We start from the raw sequence: 20,910 nt of genomic DNA on the forward strand, positions 1-20,910 counted from the left end.
TTTTTTAGACTAAAATTCAGATAAGATCATTTGTTGATATAGGTTTCAAGTGTGTATAAAATATATGGCAAATTAAGTTAACTGAATGTGAGAAATTTAGTTGTCTTACTTTGCCTCAGCCATGATCCATTCACATTAAACAGTTTATATAATAAATCAGGGATCTATAAAAGTAGGTGAATATAAACTAATAATTTTGGGGACTTATCCACTAGTATCTGATGTATTCACTTAGATTAAAATAAATATTCACTATTCTAATTACCTGCAGTTTTGTTCATACACACAAATATACCTTAATTCAATCTGTATAACAATCATACAAGTTAGGTATGATTTCCCCTTTTTATTGGTGATATTGAAGCTCAAAATGTTAACTAACATGACTATGGACTGGTTTAGCTTTAGGTATGATAGGCTTACATAAATATTTAGGATACTGTCTCTGTCTTCAAGGATCAGATTTTAAAATTTTTTATTTATTTTTTATTTATTTTATTTTTTTAGCTAGGGAGTTAAAAATATATGCAAAAGGGACAAAATGAAATGAAAGATTTGAATAAGAGTTTTGGCCAAATGAAGGATCATTACAGGCAATTGCAAAAATCTGTACATTGGCACAGTGTTCAAAAGAAGAAGGGAGTACTTTAGGGTGAAGTGATGAGGGATTGTTTCATGGATGTGATGTAATTTGAAAGGGTTTTGAAGGAATTGAAATGGTGGTGAATATGAGAGTGTAAGTTCCAGAGGAAGAGGCAATGTAGGCAGGTCAAAATATCAAGCATGTTAAAATGGACTTAAAAAAACAAAACAAAACAAAACAATGCATGTGAAGGAGTTTAGAACATAGGAAGAGATATAAGGAGAAAGTAACGCTATATATTGTTTTAGTACCTGTTCTTTGCCCTGCCCATTCTAGACTTTACCTGTATTCATGTCCCCTCCCTCAATTCACTATCTTTCCTTACCCCATGTCACTGATGAGGACTACGTTTTCTGAATGTCTAACTATCTTTTTCAAAGTCACATAGTTTATGGCAGAACCAAAATTACAGTATGTGGCTAGATCTACAGTCCATGTTCTTGACCATTATGCAATACTATCTTCCATAATAGTAATAGTGATCTGGCACTGTTCCAAACATTAAATCTGAACTCATTACAGAAGGTAAACTGGCTGCCTATAGACCACATTTATCCTGAAGAGGTCATGGTCAGAGTTTATTTGAGGAAGTTAAATTTGGCAGCCGTGTTAAGAATGAGATAAAGAAATGAAATGTATCAAATATTTGCCTACTATTATTACCATGACTACAATTAAGAAATATGCTTTATATTATATAGCATCATTACTGCATAAGAAATAATCAATTATCATTATAATTCTTGTTCCTACAGTAGTGCCACAAGCAATCACTCATGTCCTTTTAGGACCTTTCCTTCAGATACAATATAGTCATATTCAAATTTTGATTTCATTTTATTGTACCAGGGATGATCTTTTTTACATCATATTCTCATTACAAATAGTCTTGCTCATTCATCATTGGGTACAATTTTTGTAAAATATTTTAATTTCTCATATTACTAAAAAGTTGTATTTTTTTCCTTATTCTCTACCTTTCTTTCTCTTGTCCCAGCCTCTCACCTTTCTTTAGGAACTTAATTGTGTGATATGACTTTAGGTTGTCCTTCTTACTCCAGCAATAGAAAGCAATACAATACAATACAATGTTATTCTTTGAGTTACTACCCCCCCTTGATAGGGGGTAGTAATGAATATGCATCTGGAGGAAGAAACACACCTAAGTTTTGAAGAAACCTCCCTTTCTGCAGGTTATTTTATTCCTATGCTACATTTCTCAAGGAGAATTCTTACTAGAAATGTGTATCTCTTTAAAACATGGGAAAAAACAATCTAGCAATAAAAGCTGATTCAAAAGTTCAGCCAATCGTCAATATGGTAACTTACACTTTGGTTGGTTTTAGAAATTGTAAGGGGTTGCTACCTTCTCTCATCTGTGACCTATTGTGAATAAATTATGATTTTGGATTAACTTGTTATATACAAATATTTTGTTAAATACAAATATTTTGACTTGCTTCTTTTGTCTATATAGTGAAAAAGTTGTGTTTCTATTATTACTATTTTGTTTTCCATATTTAAAAGCTAAATAAGTGGGTATTCAATCCACTTATGTCGATAAGTGGCATAATTGGCTATCTAATAAATTGAAATTACTTAAATTGGTGGCATTCATTGAATACATATTGCTGATATGCATATTTAGCATATATAATGCAAAATGTGATTATTAGCAACTGGAAGGTGAACAAATAATTAAAAGCAAGTCTAAAGAATATTCCTTGCTAAAATTTTTAGATGATTTAGAAAGTGGTGAGTAGAACACATAGAAATAACAAAGAAAAAAATGAATTTAAATAAAGACTGCATGTGACCCAAAAATACTTGATTGGATGATGAAAAATTATTTGAACTCTTTGTAATGGGAAGCTTGTCACATAAGCACATTTATAAGACATAAATAAATATTTAAAAGAGATGTGAAATTTTAGATAATTTCTGAGTAAAAATTAAATTTTCTTTAAGAAAATGATTAATCTCAAGGAATTTTTCCAACCTTCTGTGGCTGCTGCTTTCCCTAAAATTATTATAAGATCTCAATGAAAAAAAATGAATGAAAGAAATACATCTGTCTTTAAAGAACAGTTTAAAAGTGGCAGGGCACCTATGGTTATAGTAACTCTATCAAATGTTAAACTTCAATGTCACAATCAAAATGTTAAAGTTAATATTTTATTAGGATAAAAAGTGAAAGAGCCAGAAAAAAAAAATGTTGATACATTTACTACTCCTTTTATCTGGTTCCTTTTTCCCTATTAGTGAATTCATAATAAATGAGTTAATACATAAGTTTTGAAAAACTAAATAGAAATTCAGGTTCTATTATAATAAAGATATTTTTAATAACATTACTGTGGCTACTTTTCTTTTTATCCTGAAATTCATAATAACATAATAGAAGATACCCAGATATTCATGATACACACACACACACACATAGAATTTTTACTTTACTTACTTTTGGTCACAACACCTTCCAAGTGAATGATGTTAGGATGATCAAACTGTCCCATGATACTTGCTTCACCCAGGAAATCTCGGCGTTGCTTTTCTGTATAGCCTACTTTCAGGGTTTTGATTGCCACAGGTAATTCTCTTTTTCCTGGAAGTTTCAAACGTCCACTACAAACTTCACCAAATTCACCTTGTCATAAAGATGGAAAAACAAACTCATTTTAAATCCTTACTTAAGTAATATGCTATGGTATTCCTAGAATATTAAGGTTTAGACAAAACAGAATTAATGGAGGAGTCCAAACTTCATTATCAGTGTTAAGAGAATAAGTGGTGCGTTGGGAAAAATCATCTACAGGTGATCATAAAACACTCTGGGGGTTATTAGCTTCATCCATCTCGTCTACAAAAACCTTAATGAAAACATTAGAGAGAAATTAAATTCAACTGATTGAAAATCTCTTCCATCTTCCTTCTCTTTCTACATTAACAGTGCCATAATTAATGTGAAGAGAAAAGGAGGAAAGTTTATAGAAGGACAGAAAAGAAATAATTTTAAGGAAGGGATGATTCATAAATGGAATAACTGAGTGCTTAACCTATGTAAATAGTTTTGGACACTAGAAATTATATATGGAATAGAAAAACAGTAGATGATAAAATCCTATATTTGTAAATACATAATTTTTGTTGGTTTATTTATTTTTTTAATCTTATAAAGCAAACATTTGCAGGTTTAAATATGAGCTCCACAGAAGGAAGAATTAAAATATGATCAATTACATACTATTTTGAAAGCAAGTCAGTTACAAAAGATTTAAAAACATACTATGTTAGATGAAGACATGGACATATACATTCTATATATAAACATGGATCAAAAGAAAAAAAAAAAGAAAGGACCCAAATAGATAAAATCATGAATGATTGAGGAGAGATCACAACCAATGCCAAAGAAATACAAACAATCATAAGATAATACTATGAAAGCTTATATGCCAACAAACTTCATGACCTGGAAGCAATGGACAGCTTCCTAGAAACTTACAAGCTACCAAAACTGAAACAGGAAGAAATAGAAAATTTGAAGAGACCCATAACCAGCAAAGAAACTGAATACGTTATCAAAAATCTCCCAAAAACAAAAGTCCTGGGCAGCCCTGGTGGCTCAGAGGGTTTAGCGAGGCCTCCAGCCCAGGGCGTGATCAGGGAGACCCAGGATCGAGTCCCACATTGGGCTCCCTGCATGGAACCTGCTTCTCCCTCTGCCTGTGTCTCTGCCTCTCTCTCTCTCTGTGTCTCTATGAATAAATAAATAAAATGTTTAAAAAAAAAAAAAAAACAGAAAACAACAAAAGTCCTGGGCTGGATGGCTTCCTAGGGAAAGTCTACCAAATATTTAAAGAGTTAATACCTATTCTTCTCAAACTGTTCCAAAAAATAGAAATGTAAGGAAAATTCCCAAACTCATTCTACAAAGCTATCATTCCCTCGATCTCCAAACTAGACACACACCCGACTAAAAAGGAAATTAAAGGCCAATATCACTGGTGAACATGGATGCAAAAATTCTCAATAAAATACTAGCAAATCAAATTCAACAGTACATTGAAAGAATTATTCACCACAGTCAAGTGGGCCACAGGGTGGTTCAATAATTGCAAATCAATCAACATGATACACCACATTAACAAAAGAAAAGCTAAGAACCATATAATCTGTCAGTAGATGCAGAAAAAGGCATTTGACACAATACAGCATCTTTTCCTGATAAAAACCTTCAACAAAGTAGGGATAGATGTAATACACCTCAATATCATAAAGGCATATATGAAAGACTCACAGCTAATATCATCCTCAATGGGAAAAGAACTGAGAGCCTTCCCCTATGGTCAGGAACAAGTCAAAGATGTCCACTTTCACCGTTATATTTAACACAGTACTGGAAGTTTTAGCCTCAGCAATCAGACAACAAAAAGAAATAAAAGGCATCCAAATTAGCAGGGAAGAAGTCAATTTCATTATTTGAAGATAACATGATACTCTATGTAGAAAACCTGAAAAACTTCACCCCAAAATTGCTAAAATTCATACTTGATTCAGCAAAGTTGCAAGATATAAAATCAGCATGCAGAAGTTTGTTGCATAAGATACCTAGGAATAAATCTAACTAAAGAAGTAAAAGACCTGTACTCTGAAAACTATAGAACACTTACGAAAGACATTGAAGAGGACACAAAGAAATAGAAAAGCATTCCATGCTCATGGAGTTCGATTCTGAAAAAAAGAAAAACAAAACTGGAGGCATCACAATTCTGGACTTCAAGCTATATTACAAAGCTGTAGTGATCAAGACAGTGTGGTACTAGCACAAACACAGACACACAGATCAATGGAACAGAAGAGTGAACTCAGAAATGGACCCACAACCTATGGTCTACTAATCTTTGACAAAGTAGGAAAGAATATCCACTGGAAAAGTGACAGTTTCTTCAACAAATGGTGTTGGGAGAACTGGACAGCCATGTGCAGAAGAATGAAACTGGACCACATTCTGATACCATACACAAAAATAAATTCAAATGGATGACAGACCTTGATGTGAGACAGGAAACCATCAAAATCCAAAAACACTGGCTGAAACCTCTTTGACTTTGGTGGGAGGGAGGCACTTCTTACTAGACATGTCACCATAGCCCAGGGAAAACAAAAGCAAAAATGAACTACTGGGACTTCATCAAGATAAAAAGCTTCTGCATAACAAAGGAAACAATAAACAAAATTAAAAGACAGCCTATGGAATGGGGGAAGATATTTTCAAATGACATATCTGATAAAGGGTTAATATCCAAAATCTACAAAGAATATATCAAACTGAACACCCAACAGGCAAATAACCCACTTAAGAAATGGGCAGAAGACATGTATAGACACTTTTTCAAAGAAGACATACAGATGGCTAACGGACACATGAAGAGAGATGCTCAATATCACTCACCATACAAATCAAAACCACAATGAGAAACTACCTCACACCTGTCAGGATGACTAAAATTAACAGCACATGAAACAACAGGTGTTGGTGAGGATGTGGGGAAAGGGGAACCATCTTGCACTGTTGGTGGTAATGGAAACTAATGTAGTCACTCTGGAGAACAGTATGGAGGTTCCTTAAAATGTTAAAAATAGAACTACTCGACTACCCAGCAATTGCACTAAAAGGTATTTACTCAAAGGATAAAAAAATACAGATTCAAAGGAATATGTCACCCTGATGTTATAGCAGCATTAACTACAATAGCCAAACTATGGAAGGAACCCAAATGTCCATTGATTGATGAATGGATGAGGGAAAAAAAAAAAAAATATATATATATATAGGAATATTACTCAGCCATCAAAAAAATGAAATCTTGCCATTTGCAATGACATGGATGGAGCTAGAGTGTATTATGCTAAGTAAAATAAGTCAGTCAGAGAAAGAGAAATACCATATGATCTCATTTATATGTGGAGCTTAAGAAAGAAAACAGATGGATGTATAGGAAGGGGGGTGGGAAGGAAAAAAGGAGGGAGGAAAACAGCCCATAAGAGATTCTTCACAAAAGAGAACAAACTGAAGTTGTTCAGAGGTGGGTGGGGGATGAGCTAGATGGGAGATGAGTACTAAGGAGGGCACTTAGGATGAGTTGTATGTAAGTGATGGATCACTGAATTCTACTCCAGAAACCGACATTGCACTGTATGTTAAGTACCTAAAATTTAAATTTAAAAAATACAAATAAATAAAAGTCTGGGTTACAACAGTGTTGTACCTGCTCCAATAACTCTTTCAATGGTGATGCATGAAGCTTCTATCTCCTTGGCAAATTCATGGACAGCTTGATTGGGATCCTCATAGGTGTGTGGATCAATGTAAGTTCTTACTCCCGGCAGTTTAACTGGAAAGACAATTGTGCATTAAAATATACGTGCTAAAAAATAAAAAAATAAAAATAAATAAAATAAAATACAAGTGCTTGTGATGGATGAATGAAATCATAAAGATTATTAACATGCAACTATGGCTTAAATCCCTAATTCCTAGAAATGGCCAAGCTGCAAGGATAGCTCCTCTCCTGAGTTATTGGAGTCATTTGTATAGCTTGCCATTTTTATCATTTAAAAAATCTGGGTTTTTGGCATGTACATGAAATACATATATGACAGCATATTTGAATAGATATAGCTTTCCACAATAATGTTCAGAGTCTCTGAGCCAAACTAAGATAATTTTGTTTACTAAACTGGGCAATGGAATGCTACTGCATTGTTGTTTGTTATTCCGTTGCACTTAAAATGCCATCACAGGGATGCCTGGGTGACTCAGTTGGTTAATCTGCCTTCTGCACAGGTCATGATCCCAGGGTGGTGAGATAGAGCCCTGCATCGGGCTCCCTGCTCAGTGGAGAGCCTGCTTCTCCCTCCCTTTGCTACTCCCCCTGCTTGTGTTCTCTCTCTCTCTCTCTCTCTCTCTCTGTCAAATAAGTAAATAAATAATATATATTTTTAAAAATACCATACAGATAGTTAATTTTGGTTTTACAAAAAATGATTTTAAATAATTTTTCTGGTACTTTGATCCAGTAAGGCTGACACAGAAGTCAAAAGAAAAAGAGAAGTTCTATTTCTCACTCTACCCCTGTTACTGCATGACTTTATACAAGACTAACATTTTGTGAGCCTCTGTTTCATCACATTTAATGACTATCAATTTCACGAGTTTTTTTTTTTTTTAGGTTAAATACCATTAAATAATACAGGACTTATGAAAATAGATTCAATGCTTTGCAGCATGAATTATGGCTTTAATGATTTTGACTTTTATGGTCACAGCAGAGTGACAAAAACAAAAGAAACTTTATTATCTACTTGGCACATCGACAAATGCTATACTACTTATGAAAAAAATGTACATATTAAAATGCAATTAATTAGAACTCATTTAGGCTAATTTTTAAAGCATGTTATCAAAATGACTTTCTGTGTTTTAAAAAGGACAGTCTTTCGAATCATTGAACAAAGGTTGTTGCTACAGGAGCTGCTTAGGGAAATTCATACTATAATGCTAGAGAAAGAAGAAAAAAATATTAAGAAATTTTATTCATTTCATCTGATGGTGTTTTTTTTTTTAATGGTGTTATTTAACGATAAGTTTCTACTGACTGTGTTGCAAAAATATTAGATTTGGCCTGGAAATTTGGTTTGAAACATAACAGCTTTTTATATTGATTGAAAAGGTTTTTTTTAAAAAATAATTATAATAAAGGTGTACTTTTAAAAATTGAACAAACCTCCAGCTGTTGTCTAGAGTCAGGCAGCAATGCCCCCAAGCCCATGTGCTTTACAAGAACATAACAGAACACTTACATTTTGTAAAGACAATATTATGGTCAGTTATTACAAATCTCCTTGTCTGAAGATAAAGAAAATAACAGTAAAATCTCTTCTATTTTGTTTTCTCTTGATTTTTTACAATTTGCTTACTGTGCCCATTATGAAAATGCATCTTTTCCTCTTCTGGATCTTGTTTTGCTTTGCTGTAACCACACCGCCTGGAACAGAGTAAGCTACAATTAACCACATCTCCAAGTGTTGAATCACATACAGCCCAGAAGCATGAAACACAATTGAAATGATTGCAGCCCTAACTGATTTTCACACTAGTAGCATGAAAAAACATCAATCCTTCTATTGGATGAATCACATTTCCCCCACCAGTATCTCTCAGTCTTGCCCAGATTTCACTGAGAAGTCAGAAGCCATCCAAAGTCATTTTTTTTTAAAAAACCTCTTCGCTAAACCACACTTTCAAAAATTTTCTTTTCCCTTTCCTACTTTTTTTTTTTTTTGCCACCTCAGAAGCAGAATGAATTGCCCAAAATATGCCTCTGATTCAATAGTGTCCTCCTTTCAGTATCTTACTCTATCACTTTATTTTTATTTTTTTTTCTCTCTCATTGTGGAGTCTTAAGTTGCTCCATTGGCTTTTCTCTCAATCCACTTAGATCCCTACCAAATTTACCACATCCTGCAACCTTTCTCAGTTCAGTTCCACTCCCCAAATCTTATTCTCTCCTGTGTTACTTAACTACTTACTAATTTAGAAGTCCTTGCAACCTGTCCTTGTTACGGAAAGAAATTTGTCCTTGAAGGTTCACTAATGATACAGTCACTTCCTGACTCTATCTTAGTTTTTAATTATTTATGATGGACTGAAATCTCTAACTACTCCTTTTCTAATGCTTCTTGCTCCTCTCTTCATTTATGTGAACCTCTCTGGTTCTCTGCTGTCAATCCATTCATTTCTGTCACTTTAATTATCACCTCTATTCTGGTTTAATTCTTTTGCAAGTTACACTCTTGTTCCTCATAGATTTATTTTATTGGGATGTTCCACTGGCATACAAATTCAATAGACCTGAAAACCAAATCAGTATATTTCTCTTTATTTTCAGTCTTGATCTGTTCCCTTTTTTTCCTGTTAATATCACTAGCAAGGCCTTGGCCTCTTTAAGAACAAAGCCCTATTCTTGTGTACTTCACAACAGATTAGTTGCCAAATCGCAAGCATTGTATAACATAAAAGTCTTACAATTCATCTCTTCTTTTTCATTAGCTCTACTGCTTCTTCAATTAAGGCTTTGTTATTTTTCATTTGGATTGCCGTAAGTGCCTCTGAACTGATGCCCCTGCATTCTGTAACTGTTTTCCTAAACTCTACTAGAAATGGCTGTAGCCAAATTACTGTAAATAAGCTACTTTCTATTTTGTTACTTGTCTCCTGCAAAGTCTTCAATAAAATGGTTAAAGATTCCTAAACATAGTCTTAATGCATATTTCCTACACTATCTCTGTTATCTTCAAGTATACTGGACTATCTTCAGGTCCTCAAGATATTTCTCCATGTTTCCACATATTTACACATACTGGTTCCTACACCTAGGATAGTCTTCCTAACAATTTTCAATGGTCAAAGTCTAGTTCAATTTTTGCCTTCTTCGTGTTCTTGTTTCCTGGTACTCCAACTTAATGCATTCTTTTCCCATGTGAGCCTAATAACTTTCTACAGTCCTCTCACATTGTGATTACCATTTCAGTGCAACATAATAATTTTAGTATGTCTCCTGGATCTCTTCCTATTTGTCAGTTTCTTCAATGGCAGCAACTAGCATTTATATATAAATTTCTACAGTGACCTTGTGGCTGTCTCAGAGTTGGCATCAAAAATATTTGTCACATTGATGAATGAATACATGAATGAGTGATTTGATTGCATATACACAATGACAAATATTTAGAGAAGAAATACATTGATGAATACTAAGCTGATGTGGTACATGATTAACCATAAAACATTAAAACAACTGACTCAAATGAAAATAAATTATTTTTAGTGAAATTGTAAGAGGTGGATTTATATTCATAAGGTCTCATAACAAAATTAAATTTAATAAAAACAAAATTTCCATTTATTTCTGCATAAAGAAAACAAGCCAAAATGGCAGATTCACAAAATATTTTCACTACAGAATTGGTTGAAAACTACTATGTGATGTAAATGAAATGTCCAATCAACACATACAAATGAGGACGGTACCTTGTTTACATATCCAATGGTATTTTTTTAAAACTTGTATATTTTGATATAAAAATGAAACACTTTATTCTATATCATTTCCTAGTATATAATTACATATACAAAGTAGATAACACACTCCATCTTTTTGTCATTTTTGAAAGAAAAATACAATTATTTTTGTTTTATCATGTTAATAAACTGGAAATTTATTAATAAAATATAGCTAAGTGAAATTCGAGTAAATTTGAAGTAATATACTTAATAGGTATGCTCGTCCTGGGTGAGGAAAAATACACAATGGGGATCTGGTGGCTTTTCAAATTTTACTCGTAACACTTAGATGCATTTGTCATCCAAGAGTCCTTAAGACATCTTGAATCAACTCACTGCAGTGAAATGGAAAGAAAAAAACAAACATATAAAATCATACAATAATTATATATGGTCTGACATTTAAGTTATTTTAATGCATTGTTAATAATTTTTCTAGATATTTCATTATTCTTTCAATCTTTAATGCATGTCTCTAAAGAGAAGTTTGATACTTTTTAAAATCAATGTTCTAACTACAATTGTGTGAAACCATCCTGAGATTTATATTATTTAGATAATACTGACAAAAAAACCTTCGTTAGAAGAATTCTAAAGAGACCAGAAAAGTATACACGTTCTTGCAGTTTACTTTAGAAAACAAACACTCATTCTACCTTCAACTCTCCTACCTTCACAAGAAAAAAAAAAAAAAAAAGCTTTCAAAGTTGTATCTTCAAATAGTCTTTATCATTAAATAAGCCTCATGGATTTTTAAATTGCATGCAAATTCCTCATGTGAAAATGGAAATAAAACTTTGGATCTCATCTAAAAAGTGATTTGGGAATACCTTGGTGAGGATGGTTAACATTTTAATACCTAGGGTGAGAGTCAGGAGGGCAATAGAAAGGAGTTATTTTTGACTATGGGCATCTCTGGAGCTCTATAACATATACGGCTGCATGTCACATTAACATATAAAATTAAGTTCTGGAACCCCCAAAAGCATCGTTAAAACAAGTCTCAACAAGATACAGCAAGTGAAAGTGCAGCTGGCAGAGACTAGCACTCAAGCAGCAGTTCAGCCTCGCTAACAAAGTATTGCAGGATGCCTGTTCATTCAGGATCATCTTCTGTACCTGCTCCAGATGCATAATTTTAACCCATCAGACAAACAGTCAATAAATATGCCATTCTGTACATAAATTATGCCTCCTACCTTCTGGAACCAATTTTTTTTTTCTGAATGAAAAAGAAACAGTTTTTTTTTCATTTTGCTCCATATCCCAATTTTAATGAGCTTTGATATCATTGTACTAAAAATATCTGGAGTGTCTGTAATTAGGGGTATCATCTTTTTGTCATTTATACTTCTGTTCTACTAGAAAACAGTGCTGTCTTACTGTTTAATAGTAGAGGTGGGCATGAGAAATCACATTAAATGTAGCCTAATTAATATTCATTTATTAATGTTTATTAAAGAGACCTAGAGAGACACTTATTATATAAATATAATAATGACTTTATAGGTTATTTAGAAATCAGTCTATTTTTTTCCATACTTGTCCTGAAAATTTGGATAACACATCCTTGATGATACAAATTCTGATCTTAAAAACTGAACCCCAACCATAACATTTAAATATGGATATTTGAAATTTCCATAATACATGAAAGAATAAGCAATAATCTTTATGTATGGATGGATGTACCAATGAGTAATTTAATTCTTGGATGTAAATTAAGAATTTGATAATAAATTAGAGTGAATGTCAAGCCCTCCAGAGTACCAAGCAATGCACAGAATGAGTAATTTACTAAATTGCACCCTTATGTCCAATAAGGAAAGATGAGTGAAAGCAAAAAGGAGATTGTATATCCTTGTTCAACTACAGCTTCCAGTGCTTCAGAGTTCTCCATTGCATTAGCCTACAGAAAAACTAAAAAAAAAAAAAAAAAAACCAAAAAAACACTTTTTTGCCACTGAATTCTAAATAAGGTGGGGAGGGGTGCAATGATGGGAGAAGAAATAGTTCTGCATTTCGTGAGTATGTGCAGTCCCTATGCCAGAAAAGTAAACTCCTATGTTGCCCCTCTATTATCCAGGTTGATTAAAAAATGCTTTACCTATATTTTAAAGGAAAAAATATTAAAAAGGCAACAGGTTGTAGCAGACATAGAGTTGATATGTTCTACTTATGGAAAACAAAATCTTGTAATTTAAACCTCTTTAAAAACCATCCTTTTCCATATGTGCACACTCTTATATTCTTACATAATAATGACCTCAACCACTGTATAATTTGTTTAAGAATTTTATTGATGGTATCTTAAGAAGAATAAGTTACAGCTTCTAAGGAAATACTTTAACTTTTTCACTTACAGATTCTCTTCAACTGAGTAAAAATACTTTTAATGAAAGCAGCTAATTCAGCCTCATAAAGTAAAGAAGCATATGAACATCAGCTTATTAATATATCTAATGAATACTGGCAATAGATTAAGTTTTGCTTTACAGGGCAAAATTCTTCAATAAGAATGTGAGTGAAAATGTAAAGAAAGTGAAAGAATGTGAGTGAAATTTTGGATATTTAAGCTACATTGCTTGCAAGACCTTGACTCTCATTCATATATTCCTCATTTTTATACCAGCTTACTATGATTTTGAGTACCTTATAAATAGATTTAAGTTACACAAAGAACGTGAGTGATCTATTATTATTTACTAAAAATTCTCAAGCATACTTCTCAAGAGAAATGTATTCGTGCTGAAAATCACACTTTCCATGGGATATGGGAATGGAGTGATTATACTACACAAAATGAGGGCATAGCTTGCAAGGTTCCCATCTCACATTCTATCAGGATACTAACCACTCTGTGATTAAAGGCAACAACAAACACTAAATTCTTTCTTATTTTATGCCTTACCATATTTGAATTCCATATTCTAAAAGACAAAGAAAGAAAACCTTTGAAATAACACCTTCCAAAATAGTATAGGATATATGAATTTGTAAATTTCTCATAAGGAAACTCTTCAAATAATTTTAGAATTAACAACAGGAAGACTTGAACACTTTCAAATACTTCAAAATATTCAGAGACAAATTGCAGACTTTTCAATATTGAGTTAAATTTTAATTGGCTTAGAATTTTGACATAAAAACACATTCCATAAAGTATGATATGTGAAAACTCTTTTTTTTTTTCAGTAAATTTTGTTCTAATGTGAGAGTAGGTAATATCCCATTATTTCTTAAACTATTTCATGAGTATGACTATTGGATTTCTCATTTAAAATCCAGTTAATATCATCTATAATATTTCTTCCTTGAGGTTTCACAAGTTTTATAAAAAGGGATTTTGGAGCATTTCATTGTCGTACTTTATATAGCAAGCTTTCAATCAGAATTTAATATATTCTCTATATATTGTAGGCAAGCCTTATATCTGCCTGCTATGAGCACTTTAAATGGGGGTCTAGAATTATAAGGGATAATTTTATTTTCTATGTCTTTCTCCTAACTCTATAACATGGATTAGTACTTCCACATTCCTCCTTGGCAGAAATGTAAAGATGAATGAAATAATCTCTGTTGTATGTATGTGGAAATAAAAATTTGCTTACTTCAACTTTTAAGAAACATTCAGTTAATATAGGGAAAGAAAAATTGTTCATTGAAACATTAAGATAGTCTTGTTTTTGTTTTTTAAGTAGGCTCCATGCCCACTGTGGGGTTTGAACTCAGGTCCCTGAGATCAGACCTAAGATCAAGACCTGACAAGAGTCAGATGCTTAACTGACTGACGCACTCAGGCACCCCAAGATAATATTTCAATGTAATTTGTGATCCTTTTTGATCAGAGAAATTTGTTTTGGTTTAGGTTTTGCTCTTAATCTCTGCATTATGACAGAAGCTAGAGTTTTTCCCTTGTATCTGTGATTCATATTTTCAAAAATTTCTAAAAAAGTAAGACTGATTCCCTAAAAAAAAATCAAAGAAAAGAAAATGAACCTTTAATACCTCTATTTTCAGAATATAAAACTCCATTTCCCTTGTCACTTGAACACTTCAGAAAAAGCAGTAAGTGATAAGAAAACACTCAAAAGCATGAAAATTAATGAATGAGGAAAATAGTCTGGCATATGTTTGAATTTAAGAAATACAAGAAAAACCTACTTTGGGACCATGGGATCTTTCAGATGGACTTAAAATAAATATTATGCTATAAGCATATTTTGGGTTCTGCAAACAAACACAAATGAATATTAAGGGATAAATGATAATGTTATTTTAGAAATTACTCACATTAGTGTCTTATTTACATTAAAAAACAATTCATTCAACACTGGATATTTGTAAAAATAAATTTTCTTTGAGAAGTGAAACAATAATTAGAATCTCAAGCCAGTTGTGATGGCATAAAGTCAAAGATGGCCAATAAAAACTGTCTCTGCTAAAAATGTAGGCAATCTTAGGTATCTAAAATCTAGGTATCTGGTTTTCATTCAGAGATAGTTTCTACTATTGGGCAGATTGAAGTCAAAGAAGAAAAAATATTTAAATATTAACATTATATATAACTGTACAGTTGCACACAAAGTGGACAACTCAAGTGATGAAAAATAATTTGAGATCAAAGGTGGCAACATCTAATTATCAATGTCAACTTATAAATGGTACGCCATGCATTTAAAAAAATTATGGAGCATGGTTTTCTGGTGAGAGATGTAACACAACAAAACTCACTCCTCTGAAAAAAAACCAAAAACAAACTCACACCTCTGGAGAATTGAGGAAGCTTAAGTAGAGTTGAACTGCAGAATCAAAATTCTCAATCAGTGGTTTCAAAATTATGCCTTTCAGACCCTAAGATTTCCATAAAGTATGTCAAGTTACTTTTAAAAGCCAGTGAATTTACAGGAGGTAATTTTAATCTATATGCATTGGATTACATTAAGGTCAAAACTAAAGATACATGAGTTGTCTTCCCAGAAATGAAAAAGAGTGAGATTTCAAAACCTCAAAATGTCTCACAACCTTTGCTCTATAATTGTAAATATGTCTGTTCACAAATGCTGATGATAGAATGTTTCTTGGAAAATATTTATGTGGTAATTGACTCATACTGATGTGATTATACATATGGAATTAAGTGACAAGATTTCAGGTCAAGATTTTTCAGATTGCAGTAATTTCAGTATTTCAGTGCTGACTCTATCCGGAAAATTATTCTTCTCAGCTCTTAATTTCCACTATAAAAGGTTGTTTTCTCCTCAATGCTTTAATCTGAACAGTATTTTTAGCTGAAACCTCATAGTGACTTGAAATTCCATTCTAAAATGGAATTTCGGAAAACATAACAATAAAAACATTTTAAGCTTCCATTCTTTCCCAGTAATGATTTTGGATAACTGCATTCACACACACACACACACACAAATGCACTCACTGTCTTTATAATTATTAACATTATTTGAAGAAAAATATTAGAAAAATGTTTCTGTTTTCTTAGGATTTTTGATATGTTCTTTGTGAAGGAAGCATTCTGTCCTCCCGCTCTCCCTCTTATTTATTTTGTAAACTTCCTGAAGCCAACTGTATAGTAGAAAAAGGTACTATTTTTAACATCAAACCTTTAAAATCTAGCGAAACTGTTTTTGCCAATACTTTCTAAATCATGTCTTCATAAATTTTTATACTTGCATTAAGATTATCTTTGAGATTTATTTAAAGTAGGCTTGGATGTCCATCTTTTTTTCCAAGATGCAAACTTTGCCTATCCTGCATCAGTGATGATATATATCTCTTTCAAGAACTATACTCGAGACTCAAGTAGCCTGAACAGTTTAGCAATTATTTTCTTGTTTTTACCTTTCCATAGCACGTTTTTTTTTTTTTTTTAAAAGTCACAATGTAAAGCAATTTATATTATACTTTGGCCATTGCGAAATTTCAGGGTTTTTTGGTTTGCCACCAAAACCCATGCTAAAAAAAGAATTTGAAGAGTAAGTTAAATCATGTGAAACAAATCTGTGCTTTTTATATTAACCTCAAAACTTTTTTCAAGATCTCTGATTTTTTTCAATCTGCTTGTTACTTTCTCTTGTTCTCAGATCATTGGTACCCATTCCACCATGTCTCACATGTACACACGCATGCACACATATTCACAGCAGTTTTTTTAATCAACAAAAATAAATTTACTAGAATGCAAGTTTCAAATTAACGTGCCCCCAAGGAAACATACTTCTCTAAAATGTATTTCAGAAAATCTTGTCCTGGCAAACATTGACTACAGGTAACATCTCAATACAATAATGCAGGGATTTAGACTCTTTAATCTGGGAAGAAATTATCTCCATTATTTCAGTATTTACAAGATAGCACACTATTGTATAGGAGACCCTCTAAATCTGTGGATAGAGGTCTCTGATCTTTCCTCCTAGCCTATGGTTTCATAGATATAACCCAGATATATATCTAGGATTTGCATTTGTAAGTAATTAAGACTATCCCATTTGGACACTGATACCAAAAATGTGCATATTTTTTGCTTCACTGGTATCAAATTAAAAATATCACTTCTAAGATCTGAAATCATTCAAGCTTAAAAATATTAAACAAACCATTTAGAATTACATGTGGTTCTATTCTCCAATGCCACGTGTATCCACAATGATTATTAAAAAATAGAAGATCCCAGTTAAGTTACGGTCATTCCATGGTTCTGGGAGAGAGAAATGGTGATTTCACCTGAAACAGCATTTCACCAAGAAGTAGCATCCCACTTCCATACATGATACGATTTTAATCTTAATGGAACAACAAACAACAGCAACATGTTAAATGTAAAACAGATGCTACAATCTTACAACTTCTGATTTAAATCAGGACCACAGTAAAAGCTTCAGAAGAGAAGTATGAATGCTTGACATAAGGATGATATGCTATATGTATATTTTATTTGAAATTATCTATTATCCAAGATTCCCCTTTGGGAATCAGTTTCAATCTACTCTTCTTTGAGGCATAACTGGTGCACTAACTGTTAAAATGTACACAAATGGAGAAAAAAAAAAAAGGAATGTTGACGATAATACATAGAGGTGGGACATTACATAGGAGTGAAAGTGGGAGGGGAACACTAACCATATTAGGCTTGGATGGGCAACAGCGCACAGGGAAGAAGCCCTTCCACAGCCACACTCGCAGCAACTGAAAAGCAAACAAGAGAGCCCAAGATAAGGAAGAGATCCCACTCCCTTATAGCATAAAGACACTATGAATTTAGACAGGTGTCTGCTTTGCTTTTCAAAAGCAAAAATCCCTAAATGTATCACAATTAAATTTATTCCACAATGCCTTTCAAATTAAAAAGCATTTTATGGATTTAAGAAATACAGAGCTATATTAGTTATTTTTATTTTACTTAAAATGCTTATTCAGTAGGAAATATAATGAGCCAATGCATTTGATTATGCAATTAAGATAGACATACAAATAAAGATGTAAGTCCATTTAAAATACATCTTTCCTCAGAAATCCCTGCAAAATTTATACTCAGAAGACTTGCTAAATTGTCCTTTAAATACATGTTTGCATAGAGCCTACAAATTTAGGAGGGAGAATAACGTCCTGCTAATTTGACCCACTGATTTCATATGCTACTGGCATTATTTATCACAACCTATTAAATTGTTATGCTTACGTGACTTCTCCAATCACCTATAGAAAACTATCAATTTGTTTATATATTCAACTTAAAAAATGCCTCTCCAAATATATATTTGTAGAGCTATTGCCATATTAAAAAAGCAAACTATATATAATACATGCATTTTTCTGGATATTGCAACATTTATGAATCTTTCAAATTAGCCACATATTCATAAAAATCCAGAAAATACCAAGTAAATTGTTTAATAAAATGCACCTTATCCTTAGAAACCACATAAACTGATCGCAAAATATAACATAGAAGTTATTTAGTGCTTCAATGCATTCACTTGCCAGTATACTTTATGAATAGCATTTCTAGTGATTTCAAGAGAACTGCGAAATGAGCTCAGCAATGATACATAAACCAGCAGGCCTAGGGTTTTGTCTAAAATCTATTTTGAATTGTAATTACTTGAAATGTATCTACTCTATTTTATAACAAATAAGGAGAAGAAAATAAAATATAAACATACAACAAATTTGGAAATGCTAACAAAGTTAGAAAAGTATTTCCAAATCAAATTCCAAAAGGTCTCTTTTTCAAAAGAAAAGTAGAGAATGTTCCATATATGTGTATATACATATTTTTTTTGAAAACCGACGATGTTTTAATTTTTAGGGCTACTGATTGTCGGAGAATTTGGCTGTCACTAAAATGGAATCCTAGTAAATAAAAATGGCCACTATGACATTTGTTTCTTTTTGACTATTTGTTATAATACATTTTAAAAAATATGCCTTAAAATTATTTCACTGTAGAGATAATGAAATTCAAAGTTAAAGTATATCAAAATGTTAAAACACTTAAAGAGTAGTTAGAACATCTGTGAAGTACTTTGGCAGATATTAATGTATTTCTTTATAATCATATTATTTCATTAATATCTTAAACACTTACTGATCTCTTATATAAATTAACTTTTCTGTTTTTGTTGTATCAGCACTCAGATGAGAGTTTGGCAAACTACAGCCCATGAACCAAATCTGTAATTAATTTTTGGAAATAGGGTATTGTGGGAACACACATACTCATTACTTGTATGTGGCTTGTTTAGTGCTATTATGACACAGTGGACTAGTTGTGGCAGAGAATGTAGGGCCCGCAGAACCGAACACATTGACTCTCTGCCCTTAAAGAATGTTTGCCTTCCTCATTTCTTAGGCTATTAGTTTCCCAAGATGAGGATGATTCTTTGAGCTTTTCTTTTTCTTCACAGTTTAAACAAAATAAATAGCACCAGTAAGTAGTCAATTTTTTTACTGTAATTGGTAGTTAACTACAGCACAATAATCTCAATTTACTGTTAGTTATTAATGTGGCAGGTTTGCGTATATGTGTTAATTTCAAACAGCACAGTTCCAACTTAATAAATAATTAATAAATAGTAATTGATAACTAATGTATCTGATAACTTTTCAATGATGAAAAAAAAAGGATGATGTAATCTCCTAATAAAGTACAAACATATGTCTGGTTGAGGGTACAGAGTTTATAAGCTCATGTAGAGCTGTGTTTAGGAAGGTGATAATGTCACTGTGGTTTGCCATTACCCAACAGGATTTAATACTCGGCCTGTGTTCTGAGACTCAAAAAACACACTAATGATTCAAAAAATAATATTGTTTCAGTCATCCTAATTTGAAAAATTATAATACGGTTTTTGTTGTACAAGTTAATGCAGACACACACACACACACACATACACATACTATTCTCTGTAACAGCATATCCCCCAATTTTAGTCTTGAAGAACTGACATCACCTTACTTATCACTAGAATTTTAATTTAAAGTTTTAATAAACTTTAATGAAAATATGAAATCATGTAAAATCAAATGCTTGCACTTCTATATTTTTCTGAGTCCTTGTTTTAGATTTTGCACTGAAAGTGTCTGACTTGTTTTAAGATGAAACAAATAAATTACCTTGGGTAAATTAGTTAACCTCTTTGTGTTTCAGCTGACAGCTATAAAACAGGAATAATAACAGATCCTATCTCAACAGTTTTGTGAAAATGAAGTGAGAGAATATATATATTCACTTAGATCAGGATCTGGCATATCATATATTTTGTGAGAAAAGCAGTAGCTATTTACTCCCAGTAATATCATAATCAAAATGATAGACTAGATTCTTATTATCTCAGAGGAATTATTTTTTTCATGATCCATATAATATTATCATACTAAGTATTTCCATTTATAATATAACTAAATAGCTGATTATATTGAGACTGACTCATAAATACAGAATGGTTAATGCAATTAAAAAAATCAATTCCATAAAATATATTTTCTAAGGATTTGATGATCAGAGCATTCTATGCATTATTATGTTATTAATAAGATTAAAGCTGAAGTTCCTTTTCTATGAATATCTGAAGTGTAAGAGTAACCTCCTAAGTAAATCTTTTAAAATAAACCGTGAGGA

At 32.2% G+C, this 20,910-nt stretch overlaps 1 protein-coding gene across 4 annotated transcripts in view; it reads right to left on the reverse strand.

Moving 5' to 3' along the window:
* EPHA5 (EPH receptor A5) overlaps window positions 1-20,910 on the reverse strand; it is a 345,340-nt gene that overhangs the window by 39,531 nt on the left and 284,899 nt on the right. For 2 of the 4 annotated variants that reach the window (XM_038556194.1, XM_038556193.1), the window contains exons 9-12: window positions 17,910-17,975; window positions 8,627-8,694; window positions 6,916-7,041; window positions 3,105-3,290 (exon numbers count right to left, since the gene is read on the reverse strand). In XM_038556194.1, the coding sequence (XP_038412122.1) occupies window positions 3,105-3,290; window positions 6,916-7,041; window positions 8,627-8,694; window positions 17,910-17,975 (446 nt within the window). The remainder of the gene's footprint in view (window positions 1-3,104; window positions 3,291-6,915; window positions 7,042-8,626; window positions 8,695-17,909; window positions 17,976-20,910) is intronic. The other 2 variants (XM_038556196.1, XM_038556195.1) reach the window with 1 other exon arrangement.

This window comes from Canis lupus, chromosome 13 (genome assembly GCF_011100685.1).
Source record: "Canis lupus familiaris isolate Mischka breed German Shepherd chromosome 13, alternate assembly UU_Cfam_GSD_1.0, whole genome shotgun sequence".
Classification (NCBI taxonomy): domain Eukaryota; kingdom Metazoa; phylum Chordata; class Mammalia; order Carnivora; family Canidae; genus Canis; species Canis lupus.